The following is a 27,608-nucleotide window of genomic DNA, read 5'->3' as shown; positions in this document are numbered from 1 at the left end:
GGCATTTCAAATTTCAATGTCGAACGATTGGAGTTAATTTTCGTCACGGTCTGTAATGAAAACTCTGAACTTTTTCTGTAAGCATTCGTAATACAGCTCTACTTTTTTTGTGTGTAACTTTCGTTGTCGAAAACAATTTGTAATAAAAAATATGACAAGCATAGTTCTTCAATGCTATCTTCTCATAAAAAGAAAAGTGAAAATAAATATGATTCGTTAATTATTTAGATCGATTATGAACGGTGTGCTTCTTAATGTATTGGTTGTTTGACTTTAATGCCCCGAAACCAGAACGAAATATACTGATTCTTTTCTAAATATCTATAAACCAGCTTATATGTACTAAAAACAAATTTATTTGTAAGACGAACACGTAAATGTGTGTGGCACGGAACGTCTGCTCCAGTCTTATCGCTGTTTATTTGAGCTATTTATAACGAAATCATGCCATCAGTATCACTCTAAACATTACAAATTTATCAACAACTTTTGTGTTAGTGATATATTTTAAGCATTCGAAATCACGAATTGCGATTGCATGTTTTAGAAACGATGTCTGAAAAGTTTGATGTAGTGATATTTGGTTCGTGTATTGTAGATTTTATTAGGTAAAGTTCGATCAGCTACCTAAAATTGATTTCCTTATTTACCTTTGCCATATCGATAGCTATGTGCCGCGGCTTCCGAAAGTCGGTGAAACTTTACATGGCACCAAGTTCGTAACCGGTTTCGGTGGAAAAGGTGCAAACCAATGCATTGCAGCAGCACGCTTGGGAAGCCGGACAGCGATTATTGGGAAACTAGGGAATGATCCGTGGGGTAAAAGTTATCGAGATGCTCTCCGTCAGGAAGGCGTTAACGTTGATCGTGTTGACCTGATTGAAGGGGAAAGTACTGGAATAGCTCAAATCAATGTGGCCAACAATGGCGACAATCAGATCGTGATTGTGGTCGGTGCGAATAATTGCCTAAAACCTGTTGATGTACAGGCAAGTTCTCAGTTGCTAGGAACTGCAAAAGTTTTGATTTGTCAGCTAGAAACTCCTTTGGAAGCAACTATTGAAGCATTGAAAAGCTTTTCTGGTATATCCATCATGAACGCCGCCCCGGCTCTGGAGAATATTCCACAAGATCTCCTAAAGTATGCTACGATATTTTGCGTGAACGAAACGGAAGCGGCTCTTATCACCGATTTACAGGTTGAAACAATAATGTAAAAAATCCTATCCTTTCGTTATTTTGTTTGCACTCTATTTCACCGTTGAATTTATTAGGCAAGCTAAAGCGGCTCTTCTGAAACTACAAAATATGGGTTGTGGAACTGTCATAATCACACTAGGGGAGAAGGGTGCGATTTTCGCAACGAAATCCGAAGCAAAAATAATTCACGTGAAACCTTGTCAAGTAGAGCGTGTTGTGGATACAACGGTAATTATATTGAGATACATGGGAGTTTTCAGGCGTACGCATTCTGAAACATCGAAAAACTTTTTTTGCAGGGTGCCGGAGATGCATTCATTGGAGCTCTGGCACATTTTATTGCTGGTAATCCGTCTGCTGAATTGCTACAGTGTATTGCAGCGGCAAACAAAGTGGCGGCGATGTCAGTACAGAAACCTGGGACCCAGACCAGTTTTCCCCGATTCCAAGAAACGGGTCTTCCTAGGGATGTGTCATTATACCAAAGTGAATGGGAATATATTTGAACGCAATAGCGATATTTATTTCACACCACATGTTTGCATTTTGAAATGAATAAATTTTTATTTGACGTTACAATTTTATCTGTAGTAATTTGCTGCATATAACCTTTGAAGCTTACAATCTACTACTCTAGATTTTAGTATGCAAAAACATTAACAGCTTTGTGTAGTGCTAATCAAATGTGAAGAAAAAGTTGTCAGGGCTTAAACACACCGTATTTACAAAATAAGTTTTAGCGGCTGTTATCATTTTTGAAACTTCAAAATTTACATAACATTGGTTACAAAAAAAAGTATAAGCATAGGTTTACATTTATTTTCAAAATGTAACAGTTTTGAAATGGTCCGTGCGATTGAAAATTCTCGTGCTCAGTGAATGCAGTATCCTGTAAAAAGAAAGAAAATATGTTACAAATTGATAAACAACAACAAAAAATCATCTCTTTTCGAAATGATTGACTAGTCGTATTTCGGAAACTTCGTAATCGATTCATTCCGAAACACCCTCTTGCATTGAACCCAAGGATTCGAACTGAAATGCCGACAAGTAATTATACCGCCTCACGCGAGTTTCTGCACCATTTATTCAGGGTAGGTAGGTAGTTTATACCCTCCAAGTAGGTTGTCTCGACCAAACGAGGGGATACCTTTATAATGTGCGAGTAGCGAGGGGTACGGAAAAATTCATCTAACATATCAAAAGTGTCGGTCATGATGGGATCCGACAACGTAAATTCAATCATTCCAAACAAACAAACCACCCACATAACCAAATATGAAGCTTAGGAAATACAAGTAAATTCTATCGACGTCCAATCGATTAATATTTCAAAATAATAAAAAAAACATTCATTTGCCATAGTATATTGGGAGTATTTTTACTGCATTATGCTTGCTACCAAGAGAGATTTTTTTTAGAAACACAAGCATTTATTCGCCTAGTGCCCTGGTTTGATATATTGTTAACATGTTTTATACATATTTTAATAAAAATGAGTTTCGAATTCAGTAATATTCATGAATGATACACCCCTCGTCAGTCTTAAACTTACACACTCAGAAGAAAATACTACATTCACAGATGTAAATATGACCCAAAAAGTCCTAATTCCGTATTCGGTGAAATTTCGAACCGAAATGAATAAAATTGAAAACAAATTTATCAACACTTAGACAAAACAAATCAACTTATTTAAAGAAACCTACCGAGAAGAAAACACAAAAATCATGACAGGCTTTATATAAAAACTTTCAGCTGATATTATATTCCTCAGAAAGTGAGAAACCTTAGTGATCCGCACTTACGTTGCATGAAGTGACGCTGAAAAATTAAAGAAAATAAACGTTTCCCAAGTATTCAAGTCAAGCACTTTATTTTAATGGCGCCACTGCTGATGATGAAACCACGAAATTTTAATTGTCATCTTGTGAACGTAGTACTCGAATAAAATAAGGAAGTTACGTGGGTGACCAAAAATAATTTTTAAAAAATTTCTTTTAATCGGATAATCAACTGAATTTCACGAAGTGGTGCGATGAATGCGATAGTAATTATTAATTTGGCTTAAACTGAATCCAATCAGCCTCGTGTGTAAAAGTTTTGTTTATTGATGAATTTGCCAAGTACTGTTACATTGAGCATACGTAGAATAAAGCGTATGTTCGCCTCATTTATGTCCCATTACCAAGTATAAAATTAGTTGGTGAGAACCAACAGAAAAATTCTCTTGTACGACCTATACAGAGACTAACATACACCCAAAATACAAGGTGTTGTGATAAAATGGCCACATTCCAGATTGTGCTTGAGTAACTGAAACACTGAACCGAGTTAGGAAGTAAGTACATCAATTTATTATTTCGGATAATTACGAATCTCTTTCGATGACGATGACGACGACTGCTTAAGAACGAGGTATCTGAAAGCAAATTGCCTTTTTAGCACCATTTTTCCAACTGTAGTAGCACGTTTAGTTGAGTGTACGAAATCTAATCCCAAACTATCAAATTAGGATTAGAGTGTGTGATATTTTATGGCAAGCAGAGATGCCAAATATTTTCATCGAAAATCTGAATTGGGCTATAAAAAAATTGAAATGATATTGAAAGATGTTATTCCAACATATTATCACAGGGAACAGACATCCAAGCTAGTATTTTTTTTTTCAAAAAAGCTGTGTAAAGCATACAAGTAAAGATCCGTTAAAAATCACCGTTGCGCACGACTTTGCATGCATGAATTATCATTATATGAAAACTCCAACGCAAGAGCTCATAAGGGATTCCTGGGTTGCTCGAAGTGCCTCTACAGGAGAATTGCTACTTGGTGATTGCTTTTTAAAGCAAACGTTAAATTTCTTAAACAAATTTAAATCTCTACTTGGATGTCTTTCTCTGTGATATTATGATTACAGAATTAGAGTTTCAATTAGCATTCATTCTTCATATCTTCGTTTTCCACTACCGCGCTCACACAGCTTCTAAATTTCAGAGAATTTTTTTATCAACAAATGCATTTCAATTCTATATCTATCTAGTATGAAAATGTTGTCTTCATAAATTGACATGGAATTCCAATGCCTTATAAATAACCTCACGTCAGATCATACAACTCTCAGTCTGACAAAAAAAAGTTCCGCGACGCTATGACTTCCTGAAATATCAGTTCGAATTGGTTTTAAATTATAATATAAATGTATTTCAGTGTTGATAATCAAATATCTGTCCAAAAGATATAAATGATCAGAACAACCCAGTGGTAAAGAAACAATACCACGTCGCAAATGGATCCCGATGCCTGGCCGCAAAATTTCGTCGTGATAGTGACAAAACAAAATTCTAATTTCTGCTTTTGCAATTATTGAGTGGAAAAATATATTGAGAAAGTAAATGAATCAAAACTTACAGAAAAGATAATTTTTTGGAAAAAGATACACCCAGAGACAGGACTCGAACCTGAGTTCTTCGTACAACCGCATTTAACATATCTTTGAGCTAGACACAGTTCTACAACGGAACCGAGTTGGTACAGCGAACCTTGAACGAGTTCTGAACCTAGCCGTCTCACGGCCGGCATCTTCTATCCGAGCATCTCATCTGTTTATCACACACACCAGTCTTATCGATCTATCCCTACATTCCACTCACGCACTGGGTAGGAGAATCGTCTGTTGACTTGTCTCATTTGATTAAACCTATGTTTTAAAACAACCAACATATGTTTGAAGCAAACAAACTGTATTTCAAAAAAATAAAACACTTGTTCGAATGCATATTTGGTTTCAAACAATCACATTGCGGTTTGAAACATACATGTTTGGTTTGGAAAAGTAAAACCTAAGACAAGACAAGACAGCTCGCGTTATGGTTTTTGGTTTTGTACTGTTTTCGTTACCACAGGGTTATTTTCATCGAATTTCGCAGTGTTTGCAGCAAGATTAGTGAAAATGTCTAAAGGAAATTTAAACTCAAAATAAACTAAATTCAACAATGCAATAATTGTTTTCGTATTCTGAAATATTCAATACAGCATGCAAATCAGCCTCAACAGTCAACATACTACAAGAAACCAATAAGTTATAGATGCTTTTATTGCTCTCGGTTATAAAGTTTTTTTTTGCGATTGTTGTAGGTACTCTAAACAAATATTTATAAAATCCTCAAATGTTGGATAGCATATTCTGTACGTCGATCGATTCGAAATATTCCGTTCGAATTTGCAATTTCCTTTCTGCATTCCGTTCGAGTTGGGTACGAACTCGAATATCATTCGTTCAAGTTGTAAAATTTTCGAACATTACTCGATCGACTTGCGTACGTATCACTTCTGTTCGGTTTAGAATCGTTCTAATTTGTTTATACAAGTGTGACAGTTTCGTTTACTAAGAAAGGAATAATATAAATAATATAGAACGTGTAAGTAGTGTTGACAGCTTCGATGGTTAGTGTTCGAAATTTCAAGTGTTCTCGAACGAGAGTCGATTGAATCATACAAGTCGAACGAAATAAAGAATGCAAAATTCGAACTCGAACGAAAGTGTAGATTCGTTCGTATCACAAATCCGTCGGATTGCAGAATCGGGGTGATTATTTGAATAATTGAATGTAACTAACATGCATGCAGAAATTGGCTGCACTGCCAATGTCGCCAGTCACATACAGTCAACTATCAATAATAATTCAGCAGGGCCCATGGAAAGCAAACAAAATAAGAGTAAGAAGCCAGCTGTCTCGTCTTGTCTTAGAGTAAAACATAAGCAAACCAAATATACACGCTCGAAAATAATTACGCAGAGAATGAGTACGACATTACTCAATTTACTCTTTCTCTGGATGAGTAGAATCCTACTCAATTGTGATTAATTCCTTGTTAGCATGTGTGTTATTTTTTCACCTGCGGACTTTTTACCGATTTCCGAGTATTTTTGCAGATAGTATTTCAAACAGCTAAAAAAAATGGCAAATTTGTAAAACAGAAGCTGTCAAATCAGTAGGAAAATTCTCGGTTGATTTTTCATTAGGGCGTATAAGCAAGTGACAGTTTCTCTTTAATCACTCTCTCTTTCGATTATTGTGATGTGATTGAAAAGATTTTCTTTGATATCACTATTCTGTTTGAAAGTCGAAAGTTTCGGTTATCATTTCATGCAGAGTTGAGTGATAAACGTGGAAACCGCTTGGTAATTAATAGAAGAGAAAGTAAACAAAGAGAAACCGTCACTTGCTTATACGCCCTTTTGAAAAATTAACCCAGAATTTTGAGTGAGTTTATTGGTACAATGATGCTAAAATGAAATATAGAGGCGCTGCTTGTTTAGAGATAATACTTTTAGCAAGAGCTGTTAAATCGGTAGGAAAATCAACTTTTAAACGATTTCTGATAAAAACGGGCACTTCCGGTGAAACTCTCAACGAGTGAACACGTTGTATCGTGTTAGTGCGGAGAAAATTTGAGTATTTCGCGAGAAAGAAATGATTTTCATCTGTACTTTGGCAACTCTACGTTGTCACGCAGCGAGTTTCTTACTTGTAGTCCAGTGAAAAGAGCTTGAGCTTGAGCGACCACCCCTGGTTGCTACTCCGTTACTGATCGGGATTAGCTGAAATTGTACAGGGAATTTCTAGATGATCTGACCTGGGACTGGTAAATCATCCTTCAATGTACATCTTCTGGTAATCCCAGAATTCATCAATCAGTACCGGCGCCGGCAAGTCCCGAACGTAGATCGTCTAAGGAATGGAGAGGGATGTTAGTCCAACACTTGTTGTTACTAGAGGCTGTATATACTACTGCGCACTCCACAAGTGTCACGGGAGAAGGATATTTGTTAGTAAAAATATCAGTATTGGCATTATTTGCGCGCGACTCAGTATGTTCCGGTTTCAAGATGCTCGGATGCACCACTAAACTCACTGACCTCCCAAGTTAACGTTTCAACAACATCCTATATTGAAGTCCCGGCAAGTCTTGATTCACAGCTCGTTTTCGAAATTTCACAGCTCTTTACAAATGAAATTACGTGATACAAAATAAACGAGTGAATAGGATTTAGATAAAATAGTTGATTCATTGCATTGACATATTCTAAACAGTTGTTCCACTTCATTATTATTTATTAAAATTATTAATTGGTTATATTGGTTGATCTGGGCAGCCGGCTACCGAGAAAAATATTGATATCATGTGTTTTTATTATGTATCCAATATACCGATATATGTTATCTATGTTATTAACTTTGTAATGTCAACGGAGTTGGCAAAAGTTGATTTTTATCATTCAATTTATAATCCTGAAAGACAATCAATAACATGGAAGAAGAAAACATTCCAAATAAAATTTTTCTTCGAAGCTAGACGGAAATTGATAGGTTGAATGAAGAGATAATTTAGTAAAATAGAGTAATCAGAAGTGAAACATTGAAAATATCTGATAACTGAAAGGAAAAAGAAACTCCTGCAATTGTCGCCTTTTACGACATGGAAGCAGGAACCCAGTGGATCTATTCTTGGTTCATTTTTTTCCGCCGGATTCCACACGGCATCTAGGCTGGTACTGTCCGGAGAGAGCTAATTGGTATAATCAATCGCACCGTTTATCTCGTAGTTAGTGCGGCGTAAAGGAAGTCGAAGAAAAGCGTTGCTGCGGAGAGCTCGAGGACGAACATTAATGTTGACTTCACGGAGCAAAGTGGGGCAGTCGTTCAAAACATCGGCTATCGTTAAAACACGCGATAGCTCCCGTCTTACTTGCAGTGTGTCTAGACCGATTAGCTATGAACGCGACTTTCATAGCTCGGTAATTGATGAGGATTGGTCCAACGTAAACGGCGAAGAGCGATTCAAACGAATCTACGTTGAATCGACTCGATTCTATTATTCCAGAGTAGAGCGAACGAAAGAACAGAATAGGAATTTCAAGCAGTAAACATCCGTAAAATACTTAGCCGTTCGCATTCATGAATCAAAGGCAACGAGAAGCTTTAACCACAATGTAGTTGGTGTGTTGCTTGAATGTTAACTGCTCGTCAAGCAAAACGCCGAGGTCCTTTATGCACGTCGATCTACCAATCATGAATCGCTCAATAAAGTATTCGAATGTCAAGTGCCTTTTTTTCTTGTTTTGCCTTTTTTGGTCATGTGATTCAATTTGCCTTAATCCGAAAAGATTGTCATTTGTCGTTGAAGAAACGTTCTCTGAGTTGCAAATAACACGGTAGATCTTGAGGTCATCTGCAAAAGATATGCGCGGTCCTTCCAGAGAAAAATTACCGTCGTTAAAGTAAAGCAAGAAGATCAAAGGGCCGAGATGGCTCCCCTGCGGAATTCCAGGTGTTGCAAAAAAAATCGTCCGAAACACAATCGTCAATTTTAACCACAAGATGACGATTCCTGAGATATGATTGTATTCATCGAACGACGTTTGTACCAAAACCAAGTCGATCCAATTTTGCTATTGTGATGTCATGGTTAATTTTATCGAAGGCGAGGGAAAGATCGGTATAGATTACGTCCGTCTGAAAACATTATACTTGGTTCAATACCATTCTTCAAATTCCCTATTTTCGGGAATACCAATAAAGTATCCAAAATAAATGGTACTCGATTTCTAAACACTCTTGTCGAGAAACCAACATTACACTGGTTTCTGTTTAAAAAAAATATTGGCTAAAAAGTAGTAGTAATCACTTTGAAATCGATTTTCTTCTACTCCGTGTTTACTTTTATTGCTATTATTTATTTGTAACCCTCCTTTTATTGATTGCATTTTTCATTGGCAGGTGTCGCTACCGATAATTCAGTTTGGCAGCCCATCGCAGCCTTCCGTACGATGGGGGTGCTCCTAACATCTGTTGCAATTTGTGGTTCATACGCCGTCTCCACGTTCCGTCTTCCAACTGTACTACGCCATTGATGATCCGCAGCATTGATCCTCTACCAACATAGTCCAGGTCGTTTAGAATGTTTTGTAGATAATTTACGTACGTACGCACGATTGCCTGCTAAAATACGCCTCCGTATATTTCTGCTAATATCATTGTGGACAGTCACCAGAGAACCCAAGTACACGAATTCGTCAATCACATCGATATCGTCAGCGTCTTTAATATTCGTGTAGTAGTTTGCTAAAGCCTCTTCCTCCCATGTGAAAATGACATTTCGTATGAGACTTGCGAAAATTATAAAAGGAATAATGCTTATTACTCGGGTTTTAAGCATTCAAATTCAAGTATATTGTGCTTAATTTCGTAGATTGGGATTCCATCTACGAGATCGCATCGACTATTGTGAACATGAATGCATTATATTTTACAACATTCGCATTAAAACAGTTTTTCCAACGCTATAATACTTGCATATCATTTTCGACAAAGAGTGGCAAAAATTCGTTGTGATAAAGCAACAGGATACTGGAATGGGCACACACGGAGACAGCTGGCAATATCGGGCTTTTGATAAGAAAAAAAGGCGGGTGGGTAATGTCAGAGACATAACTGGATGTCGTAATACGAAAACAACTGACATGTTCCTTAACACTTCCGAATATCAATTGTATGAATTATGTACGCATTCCCCTTTTTCACATTTTTCGCAAAAACAAAGAACGCTTCACTTGATCTCGATTACTGTGAATTTCACACAGCGAAAAGTGCACAAATCTAAGCAAACTGTTCTTGATTTGCCGTAAACTGAGGATATTTCCCTACGATTTTCGAACAACAAATCCTAATAGTTCTTTAGAAAACTTTTAGAGCCATTAGAACGGCTGATATTGTACAATGCTCTCCACCGTTGTTTTTTTCCCAATGCTAATGACTGACAGCTGTGACGTAATCGCTCTTGTCGAAAGCGAAACTAGCTGTGCAGACGACACAAAACACATCTGCTCGCAGTGGCGATTGAATCCAAACTGATTGAATTTTTGTTAAGAGATTTCCTTTTATGTGATTTCGTTTGTAGCTTTTTCACTAATGGGCGGTCCTAACGGCTATAAAAATAGCCGCATACAGAATTTTATTGTCGATTATTTCATTTCGGATTTGCATAATTTATTGAAAGAAACTATCAATATGCTGTAGGCATTCGTTTCTAGCATTCACAAGGACCAAATTGAGGAACTCACTGTGATATTCACCACTTTTCGGAACATTTTTCCCGGACGATTTGTTGTACAGCAGCAGATATTTTGTTCTCTTCCTTAGAACGCGTTCTGATTGGCTGGTGTTGACATGGAGCAAATGAGACAGGTTTTTCAATAGTGTACTATTGAAATACTTCATTGCTTTTGCTATACACGTTTAAATTGAAAAATTTCGATTCTATTGGTAGTTAGATTATATAAATCCTTTCACAGATCACTGAGCTATGAGCTTTAAAAATACGAGAAAGGCAAACGCGCCTTATGAATTATCCTCTTTGATACTCGTTTATACCAAACATTTCAGAAAAGTTTAATTTTGAATTATTTGAGACTATGTCTCAAAACTGAAAATTTTATCATAAAATTGTGATCATATTTCCATGTCGGCATGTCGCAAGTATTATGTTGATTCATTAGATACAACGATAGATATTCACGATCAGAAACTTATCACTCTCTCAGAGGGTAAATTTTGAAAAGGCACCCCATAGTAAAGTAAGTCGTATTCACGACAAAAATGGGTTGTATAGAGGTACAGTAAAGTAAATTCCGCATAATTCTTTAGGAGTATTATTATGGTTTTAAGAAGAACCGAATAGAAGTCTGGAATAGAGAACTGGACCCTGAGTTCAAGACCTAAATTTAGATCCAATAACAGACTCAGAATCCAGTTTCAGTCGCTGCTGGTTCTCGCCTTGATGGCGAGCAAGCGAATGAGAGATGCGACCTGAGCGTTTGAGGTTTTTAACCACGCAGAAGGTGCATTCTCTCTCGCTGCTGGTTAATAGTTTAACTCCCGCTGCTGCTGCTGGCTGGTCCTCTCGCCTCGATGGCCAGCAAGCGAATGAGAGATGCGACCTGAGCGTTTGAGGTTTTTATTAACCACGCAGAAGGTGCATTCTCTCTCGCTGCTGGTGGAAAGTTTAACTCCCGCTGCTGCTGCTGGCTGGTCCTCTCGCCTCGATGGCCAGCAAGCGAATGAGAGATGCGACCTGAGCGTTTGAGGTTTTTATTAACCACGCAGAAGGTGCATTCTCTCTCGCTGCTGGTGGAAAGTTTAACTCCCGCTGCTGCTGCTGGCTGGTCCTCGCGCCTCGATGGCCAGCAAGCGAATGAGAGATGCGACCTGAGCGTTTGAGGTTTTTATTAACCACGCAGAAGGTGCATTCTCTCTCGCTGCTGGTGGAAAGTTGAACTCCCGCTGCTGCTGCTGGCTGGTCCTCGCGCCTCGATGGCCAGCAAGCGAATGAGAGATGCGACCTGAGCGTTTGAGGTTTTTATTAACCACGCAGAAGGTGCATTCTCTCTCGCTGCTGGTTGATGATTCCACTCCCACGACGTCTGCTTCCATCGAACGCACAAGAAGAAATGATCGATTTTCGACCACGGTTCCCCTTTTATACGCATTCAGTTGAAGATATGTGCCTGACTATCTCAAAATCGTCGTCCTTGCGCGAAAAACCCAAGCGAAAGTAAAAAGTTTTCCGCGTTGTTTTCAAATTTTAAGAAAACTTAATTTTTGAGTTGTTTGTGGTTATCGCACACTGTTCAAAATATTATCCTGAATTCCTGATCATATTTTTGATGAAATGGTGAAAGAATTATGTTGCTACCATTAATACAAGTCGAGATATTCGCGATTAAGTTCTGCCCATTCTTCCATATGGCTAATTTTGAAAAGGCGCCCCATAGTAAAGTAAGTCGTATTCACGACAAAAAGCGAATCGTTGTTTATGAAGAACAACAATGCACCAGATATTATACCTAAACTTTATTCTCGGATAAAAGGTCAGTTTGATAAACGATATCACTTAGTAATAGTAATGTATGCTAATAAATAACGAGCACAGTGCCAGTGTTTTACCATTGCTCCAACCGAGCAAAAACCGAATGGAAAGTTAAGGTCCCAAAACAAAACAACTAAAATACTCGAACAATATTTACCTCTCAATAGATACTCTTTCGAGCACAAACCATAACTAGTCACGATAAATCAGTTCGGTTTATCCGCTGTCTACGTACGGCTCTGTACTGTCGATGAGGGGTTATTCTGCTTGCTGGGAAAAGCTATTTACAGGAGAGACGGAGGCCGTTGATGACCAGGAGCGTGCACGTCGTCAGCATCACCGTTCGACTTAAGCCGTCGAGAGCTCTACGCAAGTGTTCTTCAGATTGACAAAATCCACCAGCGAAAGCAACGTTTCGATGTCGTCGGTACCGTTCAGCTTTGAAGGTGCCCCAACGAGCTGGCAGTTTTTGCCGTCCACGTTGATGAAGAAGGTATCGTTCTTGAAGATGACCGCCCTGTCGTACTGCAGATTGAACTTGCCCGGGATGGCCGTTTTTCGTCGGAACATGATATTGCAGGGTTCGTAGTTTCGCTTTTCATCTTCGCTGATGGCGCGGTCTTCGACATCGCCGTTGAATACTTCGTCGCCCTCCACTGGGGTTACTTTCCGCTTAGTCAGAATGATCTTGTGGGACCACTCGGACGAAGGTAGGTGGACCTGGGCAGCCACATTACCCAGCCCAATCATCGACATGGCAAATGACGGTCGTTCCGGTTTGTTCTCGTTGTTCGGGATGTTGATGACGTACCTGTTATGGGATAGAACCGAATCGAAAGAGAATTAATATATTTTTGTTTGCAGGGTATGTTTGAAACATACCAAGTTTCGTAGCAGGTGATCTTCTTCATCTTGGGACTACTGCCGGCGGAACTTGTCAGCGAGGAGATCGACCGTTGCACGGCACCTCCGACTGGTTTGTTCAGCGCGTTGGAGGCGTTACGCAGTCCAGTCGAGGCTACGATCGGTCGGGGAACTATCTTATTCGGTGAACGCCTGGCCGGTGAATGCGGCGGCGAATCGTGGGATGCAATCAGTTTCACGTTGTTATCGGGATCGGTCAAATCGATCGAATAGTGCTTGTTGCCACTGTTCGAAACCAGCTTAGCGAACGGTCGAGCGTCACCCAGTTTCATCGTGGAGTTGAGAATTCGCGGTGGATTCTTTTGCGGGCTTATCGAGCCCGATCGGTTGAGCGAACTCTGAGAACCGAACCGACCGTTGTTGTTTGCTTTGTACACGTTGTTATTATTGTTGGAAGCGCTCACAGATTTCCTCGATGGCACCGTTCGAGATGCGGTTGTTTTGGCAGAATTTTCATCATCTACCGATGATTGCGATTGCCTCCGACGATTGGTAGTAACATTAGGAGTAGCTCCTTTCTGAACGGTATTAGCCGTGACAATGTTGGTCTGCAGCATATCTTCGAAATCAATCTCATCATCATCCGTTAGATTGACGTACGGTTTACGAATGACCTTGGGAGTAGATTTATTCAACAGTGCTTGCTTTGCACTGCCGGGAGGTCGTCCACGTTTGATAATTTTGTTCGCTCGCAAATGATCCAAGTTCATTGGCCGCTTGCGTTCCAGAATTGACGCCACCAGCTGGTCGTTGGTCTTTGGCTTATCTGACGAGTTTTCCTCGGAATCAACGGAGTCTTCGCTGTCATCCGAATAGTCATTAAATGAAGCATTCTTTTCGTCGATGTCACCTTTGTGAATGTCCGTGCTGCTGGCAGATTTCTTCTTCATTATATCCCCGATATCAACGATCCTGATGGTGGCACTTTTCACTTTGTTCCGATCAGCGTCCTTCAGTCCCTTTCCGCCCGACCGAATCGGATCAACGAGATTCATTTCTGATTTGCTCTTTTTCTCCGCCAGAGTTCCACTGAATGTGAGCTTTGGAGTAGACTGAGCAGCCGGTTTCGAAAGGTTGATCGTCCTAGCAGCGATCGCCTGTCCTAATTTCGAAGCGATAGCTTTGTTCCGGTCTAATGCTGGCATACTCAAAGTTCGGCTCAAATTCGTTTTGATTCCTTCGATACTCCGGTTCACTTTTCCACCAGCTGATGCCGGTGATTCCTTAGCTCTCAAAGAGCCTGCCGATGTATTCTGAGGCGTTGAACTTGTCGAACCCTTTTCCGAGGGTAAACTGGATCGCATGGATCTTCGAATAGGTTCGTCCGTAGTATCCTCCTCATCGTTATCGTCATCCGAATCAAGAGTGATGGATAGTTTGGCTGCCTTCAAGGGTCGCTTCTTCTGAACGATTTTGACAGATTTGTCATTCTGCTTTTCCTCGTCAGTTTCATTCAGTTTTCTTTTCTGTGGTATTCCACTTCCACCGGATGAAGGTGGAGTTGCTTTACTCGGGACGCTCGGTCGGCCGGATTTCAAACCAGCCGGGAAAATTGGTTTGGTTACAAGAGGACTCTTTCTAATTGATTTTCTACCCAGGAAAGGTGCCGTTTCGCGACCAATTCCTACAATCTGAACTTCGTCATCACTCTCGTCGCTAGAATGTTCTGGCTCCTGTCGACGTCCACGATTGTCCAGAATCAATTTTTCAACCTGTCGTTTTTTCAAAGCGACCGGATTTATTACTTTGCTTGGTGGTTCCGAGGATTTTGGCTGTAAAACAGGACTGTTATCTTGTTTCTTTCGGGCAGCACCACGACCATCCAATTTCAATTTTTCCCTTTCATCGCTTGGCTTGGTGACGGAAGCCCTCTCTTTCTCCAATTCTTTTGCTTTGTTTTGCTGTTTACCTACCGAAACACAAATATGGCGGGTTATTATCACATTATGAAACAAAACATTCTAACAATTCGAACTTACCCTTTTCCAGCGACTGATCTAAATCCAACTTTCGTTTAATTTCCTGCTTGTTCATCGGAGTCAGTACCACCCGTGCCTTGCTCATGTTCAGCGTTGTCAAGTCCATTTTCTTCAAAACTTCTTTTCGCAAATTTTTGATCGGTTCCGTTTTCGATGAACTTTTCACCACTCCATGCTTCGGTGGTCTTCCGCGGGGTCTACCCTTGCTTGTCGGTGTACCGCTGCTTGGACCAGTAACGGAGCTGGCTGATTTTTTCCCCATAACCAATGACTTTCGTCCGGCGGCCGATTTTGGCATGGTCTCTTCCAACTCCTCCCGTTGCTGTTGGTACTCATCCTCACTGTTATCACTATCCGGACTGCTCGAACGGGATGAATTTTTGGAAGCGGTCGCCAACACAACACTGTCGTTAAGATATTTACGATTGGGTTTTATTGTACGCCTGGAACGGCCAGCCGTCAGTGTTTGCACTGATTCGGCTGACGGCGAAGGTTCACCCTTTTTCTTCAGCCGGGGCATGATTTCGATTCAGTTTTTAGGATGCAGTATTTCAACAAAACTCCCGGGAATTAGCTAAAAGTGAAACAATATATTTATTCACTATTTCTCAACACATAAATCTCATTGACATCAAGCTTGACAAACGAAAATAAAACGTCACTTGGAGAAAGCAAATGCTCACAGCATTGTAAAAATGTTCACCGTAACACTTTCTGCACTTTTCAGTAACACTCGGAAAACCAAGCCAAACTCCAGCACAACAGACGACGAAACGCAAATTCTAGATTATTGTTTTTATTTAGTTTGTTACAGAGTTCAATTGTTTGCTAATGTTATTGTTTCGTAAAGCAGGCATATATTCCCGCGCTCGAAACCATTACCACTGCTACCACCGTTGTCGCATCAATCGCATCACTTGCCAAGCGCTTGGTAAACGTTTCTGGGTTTTCGTTCGGAAATTAAGAAATCACTATTTCTACCACTGATAGATCATTCAAATTTACCTTTCTTCACTTTTTACACACTCCAACTGTACTTTAGCGACGCTTCCACTTTAACGATTATCCGACAAATTGCATCAGTATCAGAAATTATAAAATTCACACAAGCTAACGCGTCCCAAGTTGACACTGCAGCACAACACACAGCCGTATACTCAAGCTGATGCCGAGTCTGATTAGTCCCTTTTCTGAACGATTAGACCGAAGCGAGCAGCAGGTAAAGTCAACGGGAAGCATCGAATCGGTACTGTACTGGCTTCACTCTGACGTCACGAATAAATTTTCCAAAGGAAACTGTAACCCATACGTCATATAACTCACAAACACTTTGGCACACGGTTCCAGTGTCGATGCCTGCTAACGAAACTGTTCACGTCTTAAAACGATTTAAAATTTTAAGATGGCGGCCTCAGTCGAGGCGGCAACTAATGCCACTGGCGCTCCCGTACGGTGATGGAGAGAAAAATGTCTAGACGACTGTCAAAGCACTGGAAAACCAGCGGTACTGCATTGGTACCGCTGTATCAAAATTCAACTTTTCAGAATTTTGCAGAGACCTAAGCCGGCGTTGACAATTCGCTTTAATGTCAACAAATTTAGTTTTTCATATTTTTCGAAATCATATGTTATTTTTATTAAATCTGATAGTTTTCGTGCAACAGTTTAGTGCAATGGCGTTTAAAAAAATGCGACTCTTCAAATTCGACTTCACCAGGTATTTTTTTTAAACGTACTGAGTTGTCCCAAAAAAGGTTTTCTATTCTTGGTACGCGTTCTTTGATAACACACATAGCCTCACCGGTAGCGTTAACATATTTGGTAATTTTTCATCTTAATATGAGCAATAGTTTGACTGTTATTGAGGAAGATGACAAGGTTTTTTTAACGTTTTTAAAAATATAAAAAAGGATAGAATTCGCTCTCATATACGAATCGATTCAGCTCGACAAACTGAACTAATGTTCACATGTGTGTGTATGTGGGGTTATACTCCATTTCGCTGACGGTCATGTGACATACGATCAATAGACAGAAACGTCATTCGGCATAAATTCGTTTGGCAGAATAGCCGTATGGCATCAGGTTTTATGGCATAAGACAGTAAGTACAAAGGCACCTTATTCTCGCTGTGTTATGCTCAATTACCTGTATCATGCCGTTGTCTTCGCTGTGTATAGCTTCGCCGCTAATATTTGCTATATGTATATAGTACAACAAATTGATAAAAAATACAAAAATAATTCAGAGTTCCCCACCCACATATCACTTCACATGATTTTACCTATTCCCAGTATCACGCAAATTTAAGTGATCACTGTAGTGAAAAAATATCATTTTTCCAACGAAATGTTAGTGACGCGATTTTCATAATAACATTAAGGTCATCCAAGTAATTGATTATTTCTCTCAAGTGTACCGGTAATAAGGGCCATATTTTGTCGTGAATACGATTTACTTTACTATCGGGTGCCTTTTCAAAATTTACCCTCTGAGAGAGTGAAAAGTTTTTGATCGTGAATATCTATTGTTGTATCTAACGAATCAACATAATTTGTGCTACAGGCCGGAAATATGATCACAATCTTATTATTTATTTATTATTATTAGGACAATGCTCATCTGACAACAAGTCTTAATGAACTAGACTATAAACTAATAAAACTAATTAAAAATGGTAATAATTAAACTTATACTATAGCAACCGATGATGAAACTGTAAAGAGGTCATATTGAAGTCAAACACATAGCTGAATTCGTTGAAACGGCGAGTCATTGCCAAAATCGGGCTGTTGTTAGCATAGTTGGTATTCCGCAGATCAGTGTGCAGTAATGATCGAGGCCGAAGAACACGTGCTGGAGCATACAGATTAATCTGTGATAGAAGATCCGGAACATCATATTCAGCCAGTAATAGCTTAGATACAAAAGTGGCTTGTGAAGCACGTCGACGATCAGCTAAAGCTTTAATCCCCAATAGTTGACAACGATCTTCATACGGTGGAAGGCTCAACGGGTTACTCCATGGTAGTTCCCGTAAAGCATAACGCACGAATTTACGTTGCACAGCTCCTATCCTTTGAATCCATAAAGCGTGGTATGGACACCAAACAACATTCGCAAATTCCAGCTGTGAACGAACCAATGAGCAATATAGCGATTTTAAACAAAGTGGGTCACGAAATTCACTCGAGATTTTAAATATGAATCCAAGTAAACGGTTTGCTTTGTCAATCGTTGCTGAAAGATGGCGGGTGTACGTTAGTTTTTCATCCAGAATAACACCTAGATCTTTGACGTGATCAACGCATTGCAGTTGAGTGCCAGCGACGGTGTAATTAAAATTAAACATGCTTCTCGTACGATGATAGCTTATGACGGAACATTTAGAAACACAGAGATCCATTTTGTTTCTTACACACCATTCGTAAAACATATTAACCAGATGTTGCAACTCACGGCAATCAGCTTCTTTGCGAATAACGAGAAATATTTTCAAATCGTCAGCAAAAATTAATTTGCCACCATGTCTTAAGACAAATACAGCATCGTTCACAAACAACGAAAAAAGAAGTGATCCTAGAGTACTTCCCTGAGGAACTCCTGAGATACTTGCAAATGGTTCAGACACAGTATTTCCAATTTGTACGACAACTTTACGGTTAACGAGATATGTTCGGAGCCATTGACAAAATCTGGTCGTAAATCCTAGTGTGCCCAGCTTGGTTAACAAAATTTCGTGATTCACAGAGTCAAAAGCAGCTTTAAGGTCAGTGTAGACCGTGTCTATCTGGAATTTGTTGGACATTTGCTCGGTGCAAAACGATGTGAAACAAACGAGATTTGTCTCAACCGACCGACCAGGGAAGAATCCATGTTGGCAACTGCTAATATAATGGCGACAAGCTGATAATAGAGTAGTATTGATGATTGATTCGAAGATCTTAGATTCAACACCCAGCGACGTGATTCCTCGGTAATTAACGACGTTACACTTGTCACCTTTTTTATAAACCGGGAACATTATAGACCGTTTCCAATCAGTTGGAAATGATTGCTGCTGGAGCGACATGATTGCGCTAGTGGCACTGCTAAAATGTCCGAACATTTTTTCAAAATAGCGGATGGCATGGCGCTGATACCTGGAGCATACAATGACTTGATTTTCTTAACGGCTGAAATAACCATTTGCTTGGAGTTATGAAAAATGTCCATATCAATTACATCAGCGGGAACATTATGATAAAATTATCAGTTGTGTGACATAATCTGAAATAATTCAAAGTTAAACTTTTCTGAAACGTTTGGTATAAACGAGTATCAAAGGGAATAATCCATGAGGCGCGTTTGCCTTGCTCGTATTTTTAAAGCTCATAGCTCAGTGATCTGTGAAACAACACCAGCCAATCAGAACGCGTTCTGAGGAAGAGAATAATAAATCTGCTGCTGAACAACAAATCATTCGAGAAAAATGTTCCGAAAAGTGTTGAATATAGTGAGTTCCTCAATTTGGTCCTTCTGAATGCTAGAAACGAATCCCTACAGCGAATTGATAGTTTCTTTCAATAAAGTATGCAAATCCGATATGAAATAATCAACATTAAAATTCTGTATGCGGCTATTTTTATAGACGTTAGGACCGCCCATTAGTGAAAAAGCTACAAACGAAATCACGCCAAAAGAAAGCTGCTAACAAAAATGGAATCAGTTTGGATTCTATCGCCACTGCGAGCAGATGTATTTTGTGTCGTTTGCAAAGCTAGTTTCGTTTCCGACAAGAGCGATTACGTCACAGTTGCAAGTCATTTGCATTGATAAAAAAAGTACGCGTGTGTAATGTCAGAGACATAACTGGATGTCGTGAATACGAATATGACACGCTTTATTTATGCTTCCGTATTCGAATTAGTAGTTGATCGATTGTTTGAATTGTACAACTTTCCCCTATTTCATTACTAGAAATTCAAGAACAGTTAGAACAGTTAGAACTAGAAACAGATTAGTTACATTCAACATTCTGAAACGCAATTAAATATTATGAAATAAGCAGTATAGTTCTTTACAATAAAAAAAGGTGGCTCTGAAAAGAACTTTTTATGAAAGCGTTCGTGATGAAGAGTGACGAGTTGAGTTAGTTCAGCACGCAGACTCTGAATTCTAAACCCATATTCCGGAACTAAGCTCTGAAACTTGAAGACGATTTTTCGCCATGACTACCAGAATGAGTTGTATAGAGTACAGTAAAGTAAATTTCCGCATAATTCTTTAGGAGTATTATTATGGTTCTAAAAAGAACCGAATAGAAGAAGTCTGAGTTCAAGAACTAAATTTAGAACCAATAACAGACTCAGAATCCAGTTTGAATTCTAGAACTGCAATTTCGAAACTGAAATTAGTTCCGGAATACAGTTACAGCATTTAGTTTCAGCACGCAGGCTCTGAATACTAATCCTATATTGCGGAACTAATATCTGAAATTTGAACTTCTCGTTACGACTACCGAAAAGCAAATGAGAGTTGCGCCTTGATGGCTAGCAAGCGAATGAGAGTTGCAACCTGAGCGTTTGAGGTTTTAACCACGCAGAAGGTGCACTCTCCCTCGCTGCTGGTTGAAGGTTTATCTCCCACGACGTCTGCTACCATCGAACGCACGAAAAGAAATGATCGATTTTCACCACGGTTCCCCTTTTATACGCATTCAGTTGAAGATATGTGCCTCACTACCTCAAAATCGTCGTCCTTGCGCGAAAAACCCAAACGAAAGTAAAGAGTTTTCCGCACTATTTTCAAATTTTGAGAAAACTTAATTTTTGAGTTTTTTGTGGTTATCTCACATTGTTCAAAATATTATCCTAAATTCCTGATCATATTTTTGATGAAATGGTGAAAGAATTATGTTGCTAACATTAATACAAGTCGAGATATTCACGATTAAGTTCTGCCCATTCTTCAATATGGCTAATTTTGAAAAGGCACCCCATAGTAAAGTAAGTCGTATTCACGACAAAAACAACGGTGGAGAACATTACACAAAATCAGCCGTTCTAATGGCTCAAAAGTTTTCTAAAGAACTATTAGGATTTGTTGTTCGCAAATCGAAGGTAAATATCCTCAGTTTAGTGCAAATCTAGAACAGCTTGGTTAGATTTGTGCACTTTTCTCTGTGTGAAGTTCACAGTAATCGAGATCAAGTTAAGCCTTCTTTGTTTTTGCGAAAAATGTTCCAGAGTTTAATGTCGTAGAGAATTACGCAATTTGACCCTCCTGAATGCTAGAAACGAATCCCTATAGCGTATTGATAGTTTCGTTCAATAAATTAGGCCTATTGTATCATTGATCAACCCAGCGAATTAATGTTTTCTTTATTGGAAGATTATAATCGGTTGTAAACGCTACACCTACACCAACCATATTAGTATCGCACCCACGTACAACAGTTCAGCCTGGAATTAGATGACGGAAGTCAGCGGCATCCATCGGAATTCGAATTCAACTCATCACTCTTCATCACAAACGCTTTCATAAAAGGTTCTTTTCAGAGCCACCATTATTTTATTATAAAGAACTTTACTGGTTATTTCATAATGTTTGTGCTTCAGAATGTTAAATGTAACTAATCTATACTTTAGTTTAGGTGCATCGTTTCAAATTCTACATACAATTTCATACAATTGATCAACTAATTGATATTCAGAAGTGTTAAGAAACATGTCAGTTGTTTTCGTATTCACGACATCCAGTTATGTCTCTGACATTACCCACCCGCATTTTTTACATATAAAATACCCACTCCCAACGGTTTCCTTTTCGTTTTTATTACTTTGGAAAGATTCGAGAAAAGCATCTCCTACAACTATGTTATCTGGTTTTTTGACTTCTGATAATTTCGAGCTAAGATACAGTGGACACTGCAAATCATGATTTCTAAGGCGCGTTTTGGAAAGTACTTCCTCACCGACTTACTTCTCAATATTCTTTTTCACGCAAAAATTTTTTTATAGATTGAGAGGTAAAATGCAGGAGGTAGTATAGCCGAATTGACTTTTTTAATAGCAAATCATCGATTTTTTTTTAGAATTTAGGAACAAATTTCATAAGACTCACGCCATCCAAGATTCATACGGTCTTGTTTGAAAATGACCACACTCATACGGGCTCTAAAATACCTTGAGACCAAACCAAAGGAATATAAGATAATTCCACAAAAGGAATATAATGTCAATATTTTGCTTTCTTTGAAAATACAAGAAAACCGGATTTTTTATACCTTTCTCATATCTCTCATATCCACATATATAAATGTGTGGATTTTTGCAAAATAATTTAGCTTGATTCTTGAAAACAAAATCTCTGTGAAAACGAAGTGAGTTCCACTATTGCAGTTACTTTCGAAACCGCAGCTGAAACAATTTACAGATATATTCGAAATTTCAAGTTCTCGTTGAAAGATAATCTGGACGCCATTTTTGTACGATGAACGGTTTCCGAATCACAACGAGAAGAACTTGATCATTTGCATGCACCCGTAAATTGTTTTAGCTGTAACTTCTTCATTTTTCAAAAGGCACGGATGGGATAGCCATCAATATGTAGGTTTTAATAACAGCTTTAAAATAAAAATTATCAAAAAAATATAGCGTATATTTTTTTAGAGTGCCCAATCCATTCTCTACAACTTCTTCCTGAACGCCATTTTGAAAAAGGCAATTTTTGTGAAATGCAAAAATACATACGCCCTTTTTAAAAATCAGTCGTGAATCGGATTGACCTCTCCATTGGTTCAAAACTTATGGTTTGCCATACTGAAGCCATGTGCAAAGTTTCATATACATCGGAGAAGGTCAATTCTGATTTTGTCACTTTTTCGTCTACTCATTCCTGGAATTGCTCTGCTCGCTTCATTCCAAAAGCTTGAGGTTTTCGATGTTGCTCTCCCGTATGTCTTACTTCGACAACCGTTACACACATTCAGTAATAGCCGTTCAACCGAGAAGGTTGTGTATAGAAGCGTACAGTTTAATAACGCTGGTTAGTTTACACGCGTTAAATACGACAACGGTTGAACTACAGGTAGAGACCTGTTGGCAGCAGCCGTTAAAACGTAAAATCGTGCTGCATAAGAGAGCCCTAGTGCTGGGCCAAGCTGGTGAAGGAAACAACAAAGGGCGTTTCCCAAGCTCTACCCAGGCCACAATATACAGCCACAAGTGCTGAGCAGGAGAGTGCAAAGGCACATTGAAGAAGAAGAGTGCAAAGGCACACAGAAGCAGGAGAGTGCAAAGGCACACCGGTGCGAAGGCACTTCGGTGAAGAAGCATATCGGTGCGGAGCACAAGGAAGAAGGAGAGAAGACAACTCGGTCTTTCCACTGCCATACAACACGCAGGTATACACCGGTGACCTGCGCTGGTTGCAGCTGGCGAAGACAAAAGTAAATCGGAAATCGAGTGGTGCTGGATGTCAGGTAGCAGTAGCATCACATCCAACAATCAGCATCCAACAAGAACATCTAGAGCAACGAGGATCTACACGGCAGTGCAACGGAGATAGACAACAATTTCAAGGTAGAAGTTTTTTCCTTTCCTTTTGATTGAGTACTGTGTAGTGTTGGTTTCATTTTTTACTTTAAAGTTTGATTAAAAATTTTAATGTGATGGATGAATCCATGGACCTAAATCCTAGCATGAATCCTATACCCCCACGAACGAAAAAATATCAGGAGGGCTCTTCTGGGCCTTGGATAGTCTTTTTTAGACGTATATCAAAGCCATTAAACATTTACCAAATTTCTAAAGGTTTGACATCACGATTCTCTTCAATCAAAGAGATCATAAAAGTAAATAACGATAAAATTCGTGTTGTGGTAAATAATTTGAAACACGCGAATGATATTGTCTCTTCGGAACATTTCAATAAAGAGTATAAAGTTTACATACCCTCCAAAGATGTCGAAATTGACGGTGTTGTTACCGAAGCGAGTCTTTCGGTAGATGATTTACTCAAGCATGGTGTTGGTCGTTTCAAGAACTCTATGCTTGAGGGTGTGAAAATACTGGAGTGCAATCAACTGTACTCAGTAGTTTATGAAGAGGGAAAAAAAGTTTATCGCCCATCAGACTCGTTTCGAGTGACATTTGCCGGATCTGCGTTGCCGTCCCATGTCTATGTCGATAAAATTCGCCTCCTTGTTCGGCTTTTTGTTCCAAATGTAATGAATTGTACGAACTGCAAAAAATTCGGACACACAGCTACTTACTGTAGCAATAAACCAAAATGTATTAAGTGTGAAGGACCTCATAAAGATAATGATTGCAACAAGGAAATTGAAAAATGTATTTATTGTGGGGAAAGTCCTCATGAGGATATTTCAGTATGCACTGCATTTAAAGTGCACAAAGACAAAATTAAGCTTTCTTTAAAAGCACGGTCTAAGCGCACATATGCAGAAATGCTTAAAACGGTCATTGATGTCCCCCCTTTGGAAACCGAAAACGGGTTTTCAAATCTAGAGGAACCAGAGGACTCTGACTCTGACGAAAATAGTGAAGGTAATTCGTTTATCACTACCCAATAGAGATGGGCAATTCGCTCCTGAGCTGTTCCAGTGAATCGAATCATTGAAGTGAGCTGACAGCTCACAGCTCTTTTCAAAAGATCCGCAGCTCATCAGCTCACTCATTTGCTACCCAGTTCACTGCGTTATGACGAAGGGAACACGCTACGAGCTGATCGGATCTTCGGCTCTTTAAGAGATTCAATTTAGTCGACATCAGTCAAAAATAAATTAATTTGCATTGCACTTATTGCATCATTGCAAATCAATGATTCAATTTCGATCATGCATATGAAAGAAAACCGGTGCATAAGAAAAACGGCGCACAAAATGAACCTTAAGTTCAAACTAAAAGAGCTGATGAGCTGATACATCGAATCGATTCCCTTTGGTGAGCTGATCGGTTCGGAGCTGTTCACCAAAATGAGCTGTTATGCGCACCTCTACTACCCAAGGGTCAGTTAAGAGAAAGAAGTCTTCTTCCAAATTACCAAAAAAGACACCTAAAGTTTCATCTTCAAAAAAGGCGGGTGGGTAATGTCAGAGACATAACTGGATGTCGTGAATACGAAAACAAATGACATGTTCCTTAACACTTCCGAATATCAAATAGTTGATCAATTGTATGAATTATGCAAGCATTCCCCTTTTCCACATTTTTCGCAAAAACAAAGAAGGCTTCACTTGATCTCGATTACTGTGAATTTCACACAGCGAAAAGTGCAAGAATCTAACCAAACTGTTCTACATTTGCACTAAACTGAGGATATTTTCTTTCGATTTGCGAACAACACATCCTAATAGTTCTTCAGAAAACTTTTAGAGCCATTAGAACGGCTGATTTTTTATAATGCTTTCCAACGATGCTTATTCATCCATCGAAATGACTGGCAGCTGTGACGTAATCACTCTTATCGGAAGCGAAACTAGCTTTGCAAACGGCACAAAATACATCTGCTCGCATTGGCGATAGAATCCAAACTGATTAGATTTTTGTTAGGAGCTTTCTTTTACGTGATTTCGTTTGTAGCATTTTCACTAATGGGCGGTCCTAACGGCTATAAAAATAGTCGCATACAGAATATTAATGTCGATTATTTTATTTCGCATTTGCAAATTTATTGAAAAAAAAAACTATCAATATGCTGTAGGGATTCATTTCCAGCATTCAGAAGGGACAAATTGCGTAATTCTCTACGATATTAAACTCGGAACATTTTTCGCAAAAAAAAGCTTCACTTGATCTCGATTACTGTGAATTTCACACAGCGAAAAGTGCACAAATCTAACCAAATTGTTCTTGATTTGCACTAAACTGAGGATAATTACCTGCGGTTTGCGAAAAACAAATCCTAATAGTTCTTTAGTAAAATTTTAGAGCCATTGGAACGGCTGATTTTTTATAATGCTCTCCAACGTTGCTTTTTCATCCATCGAAATGACTGGCAGCTGTGACGTAATCGCTCTTGTCGAAAGCGAAACTAGCTGTGCAGACGACACAAAACACATCTGCTCGCAGTGGCGATAGAATCCAAACTGATTCAATTTTTGTTAAGAGTTTCCTTTATGTGATTTCGTTTGTAGCTTTTTCACTAATGGGCGGTCCTAACGGCTATAAAAATAGCCGCATACAGAATTTTTATGTCGATTATTTCATTTCGGATTTGCATAATTTATTGAAAAAAAACTATCAATATGCTGTAGGGATTCATTTCCAGCATTCAGAAGGGTCAAATTGCGTAATTCTCTACGATATTAAACTCGGAACATTTTTCGCAAAAAAAGGCTTCACTTGATCTCGATTACTGTGAATTTCACACAGCGAAAAGTGCACAAATCTAACCAAATTGTTCTTGATTTGCACTAAACTGAGGATAATTACCTGCGATTTGCGAAAAACAAATCCTAATAGTTCTTTAGAAAAATTTTAGAGCCATTAGAACGGCTGATTTTTTATAATGCTCTCCAACGTTGCTTTTTCATCCATCGAAATGACTGGCAGCTGTGACGTAATCGCTCTTGTCGAAAGCGAAACTAGCTGTGCAGACGGCACAAAACACATCTGCTCGCAGTGGCGATAGAATCCAAACTGATTCAATTTTTGTTAAGAGATTTCCTTTTATTTGATTTCGTTTGTAGCTTTTCCACTAATGGGCGGTCCTAACGGCTATAAAAATAGCCGCATACAGAATTTTTATGTCGATTATTTCATTTCGGATTTGCAAAATTTTTTGAAAAAAACTATCAATATGCTGTAGGGATTAATTTCCAGCATTCAGAAGGGTCAAATTGCGGAATTCTCTACGATATTAAACTCGGAACATTTTTCTCAAAAAAAGGCTTCACTTGATCTCGATTACTGTGAATTTCACACAGCGAAAAGTGCACAAATCTAACCAAATTGTTCTTGATTTGCACTAAACTGAGGATAATTACCTGCGATTTGCGAAAAACAAATCCTAATAGTTCTTTAGAAAAATTTTAGAGCCATTAGAACGGCTGATTTTTTATAATGCTCTCCAACGTTGCTTTTTCATCCATCGAAATGACTGGCAGCTGTGACGTAATCGCTCTTGTCGAAAGCGAAACTAGCTGTGCAGACGACACAAAACACATCTGCTCGCAGTGGCGATAGAATCCAAACTGATTCAATTTTTGTTAAGAGATTTCCTTTTGTGTGATTTCGTTTGTAGCTTTTTCACTAATGGGCGGTCCTAACGGCTATAAAAATAGCCGCATATAGAATTTCAATGTCGATTATTTCATTTCGGATTTGCATAATTTATTGAAAAAAAACTATCAATATGCTGTAGGGATTCATTTCCAACATTCAGAAGGGTCAAATTGCGTAATTCTCTACGATATTAAACTCGGAACATTTTTCGCAAAAAAAGGCTTCACTTGATCTCGATTACTGTGAATTTCACACAGCGAAAAGTGCACAAATCTAACCAAATTGTTCTTGATTTGCACTAAACTGAGGATAATTACCTGCGATTTGCGAAAAACAAATCCTAATAGTT

General features: G+C 38.9%; 2 protein-coding genes across 3 annotated transcripts; one reads left to right on the top strand and one right to left on the bottom strand.

The window, feature by feature from the left end:
* Nucleotides 1-289: 289 nt before the first annotated feature.
* LOC131428178 (ribokinase-like) lies at nucleotides 290-1,708 on the top strand. The gene is made up of 4 exons (XM_058591896.1): nucleotides 290-608; nucleotides 668-1,213; nucleotides 1,275-1,428; nucleotides 1,500-1,708. The coding sequence occupies exons 1-4, from the start codon at nucleotides 553-555 to the stop codon at nucleotides 1,704-1,706; spliced, it is 963 nt and encodes a 320-aa protein (XP_058447879.1). The 5' UTR covers nucleotides 290-552; the 3' UTR covers nucleotides 1,707-1,708.
* On the bottom strand, nucleotides 1,702-16,363 carry LOC131428177 (serine-rich adhesin for platelets). 2 transcript variants are annotated; one of them, XR_009229349.1, is made up of 5 exons: nucleotides 16,038-16,363; nucleotides 15,033-15,606; nucleotides 13,012-14,962; nucleotides 12,287-12,940; nucleotides 1,702-2,089 (listed from the first exon to the last, which is right to left on the bottom strand). XR_009229349.1 is itself a non-coding variant. In XM_058591895.1 (4 exons), exons 2-4 carry the CDS (start codon nucleotides 15,550-15,552, stop codon nucleotides 12,478-12,480), a joined length of 2,934 nt encoding a protein of 977 aa, XP_058447878.1. In that variant the 5' UTR covers nucleotides 15,553-15,606; nucleotides 16,038-16,363; the 3' UTR covers nucleotides 12,099-12,477. The 2 variants fall into 2 exon arrangements, 1 of the variants encoding a protein (XP_058447878.1); XM_058591895.1 differs by lacking the exon at nucleotides 1,702-2,089 and having other exon boundaries at nucleotides 12,099-12,940.
* Between the last annotated feature and the right edge of the window lie 11,245 nt (nucleotides 16,364-27,608).

This window comes from Malaya genurostris, chromosome 2, assembly GCF_030247185.1.
Source record: "Malaya genurostris strain Urasoe2022 chromosome 2, Malgen_1.1, whole genome shotgun sequence".
NCBI lineage: Eukaryota > Metazoa > Arthropoda > Insecta > Diptera > Culicidae > Malaya > Malaya genurostris.
This window is presented reverse-complemented; position numbering and strand designations above follow the sequence as displayed.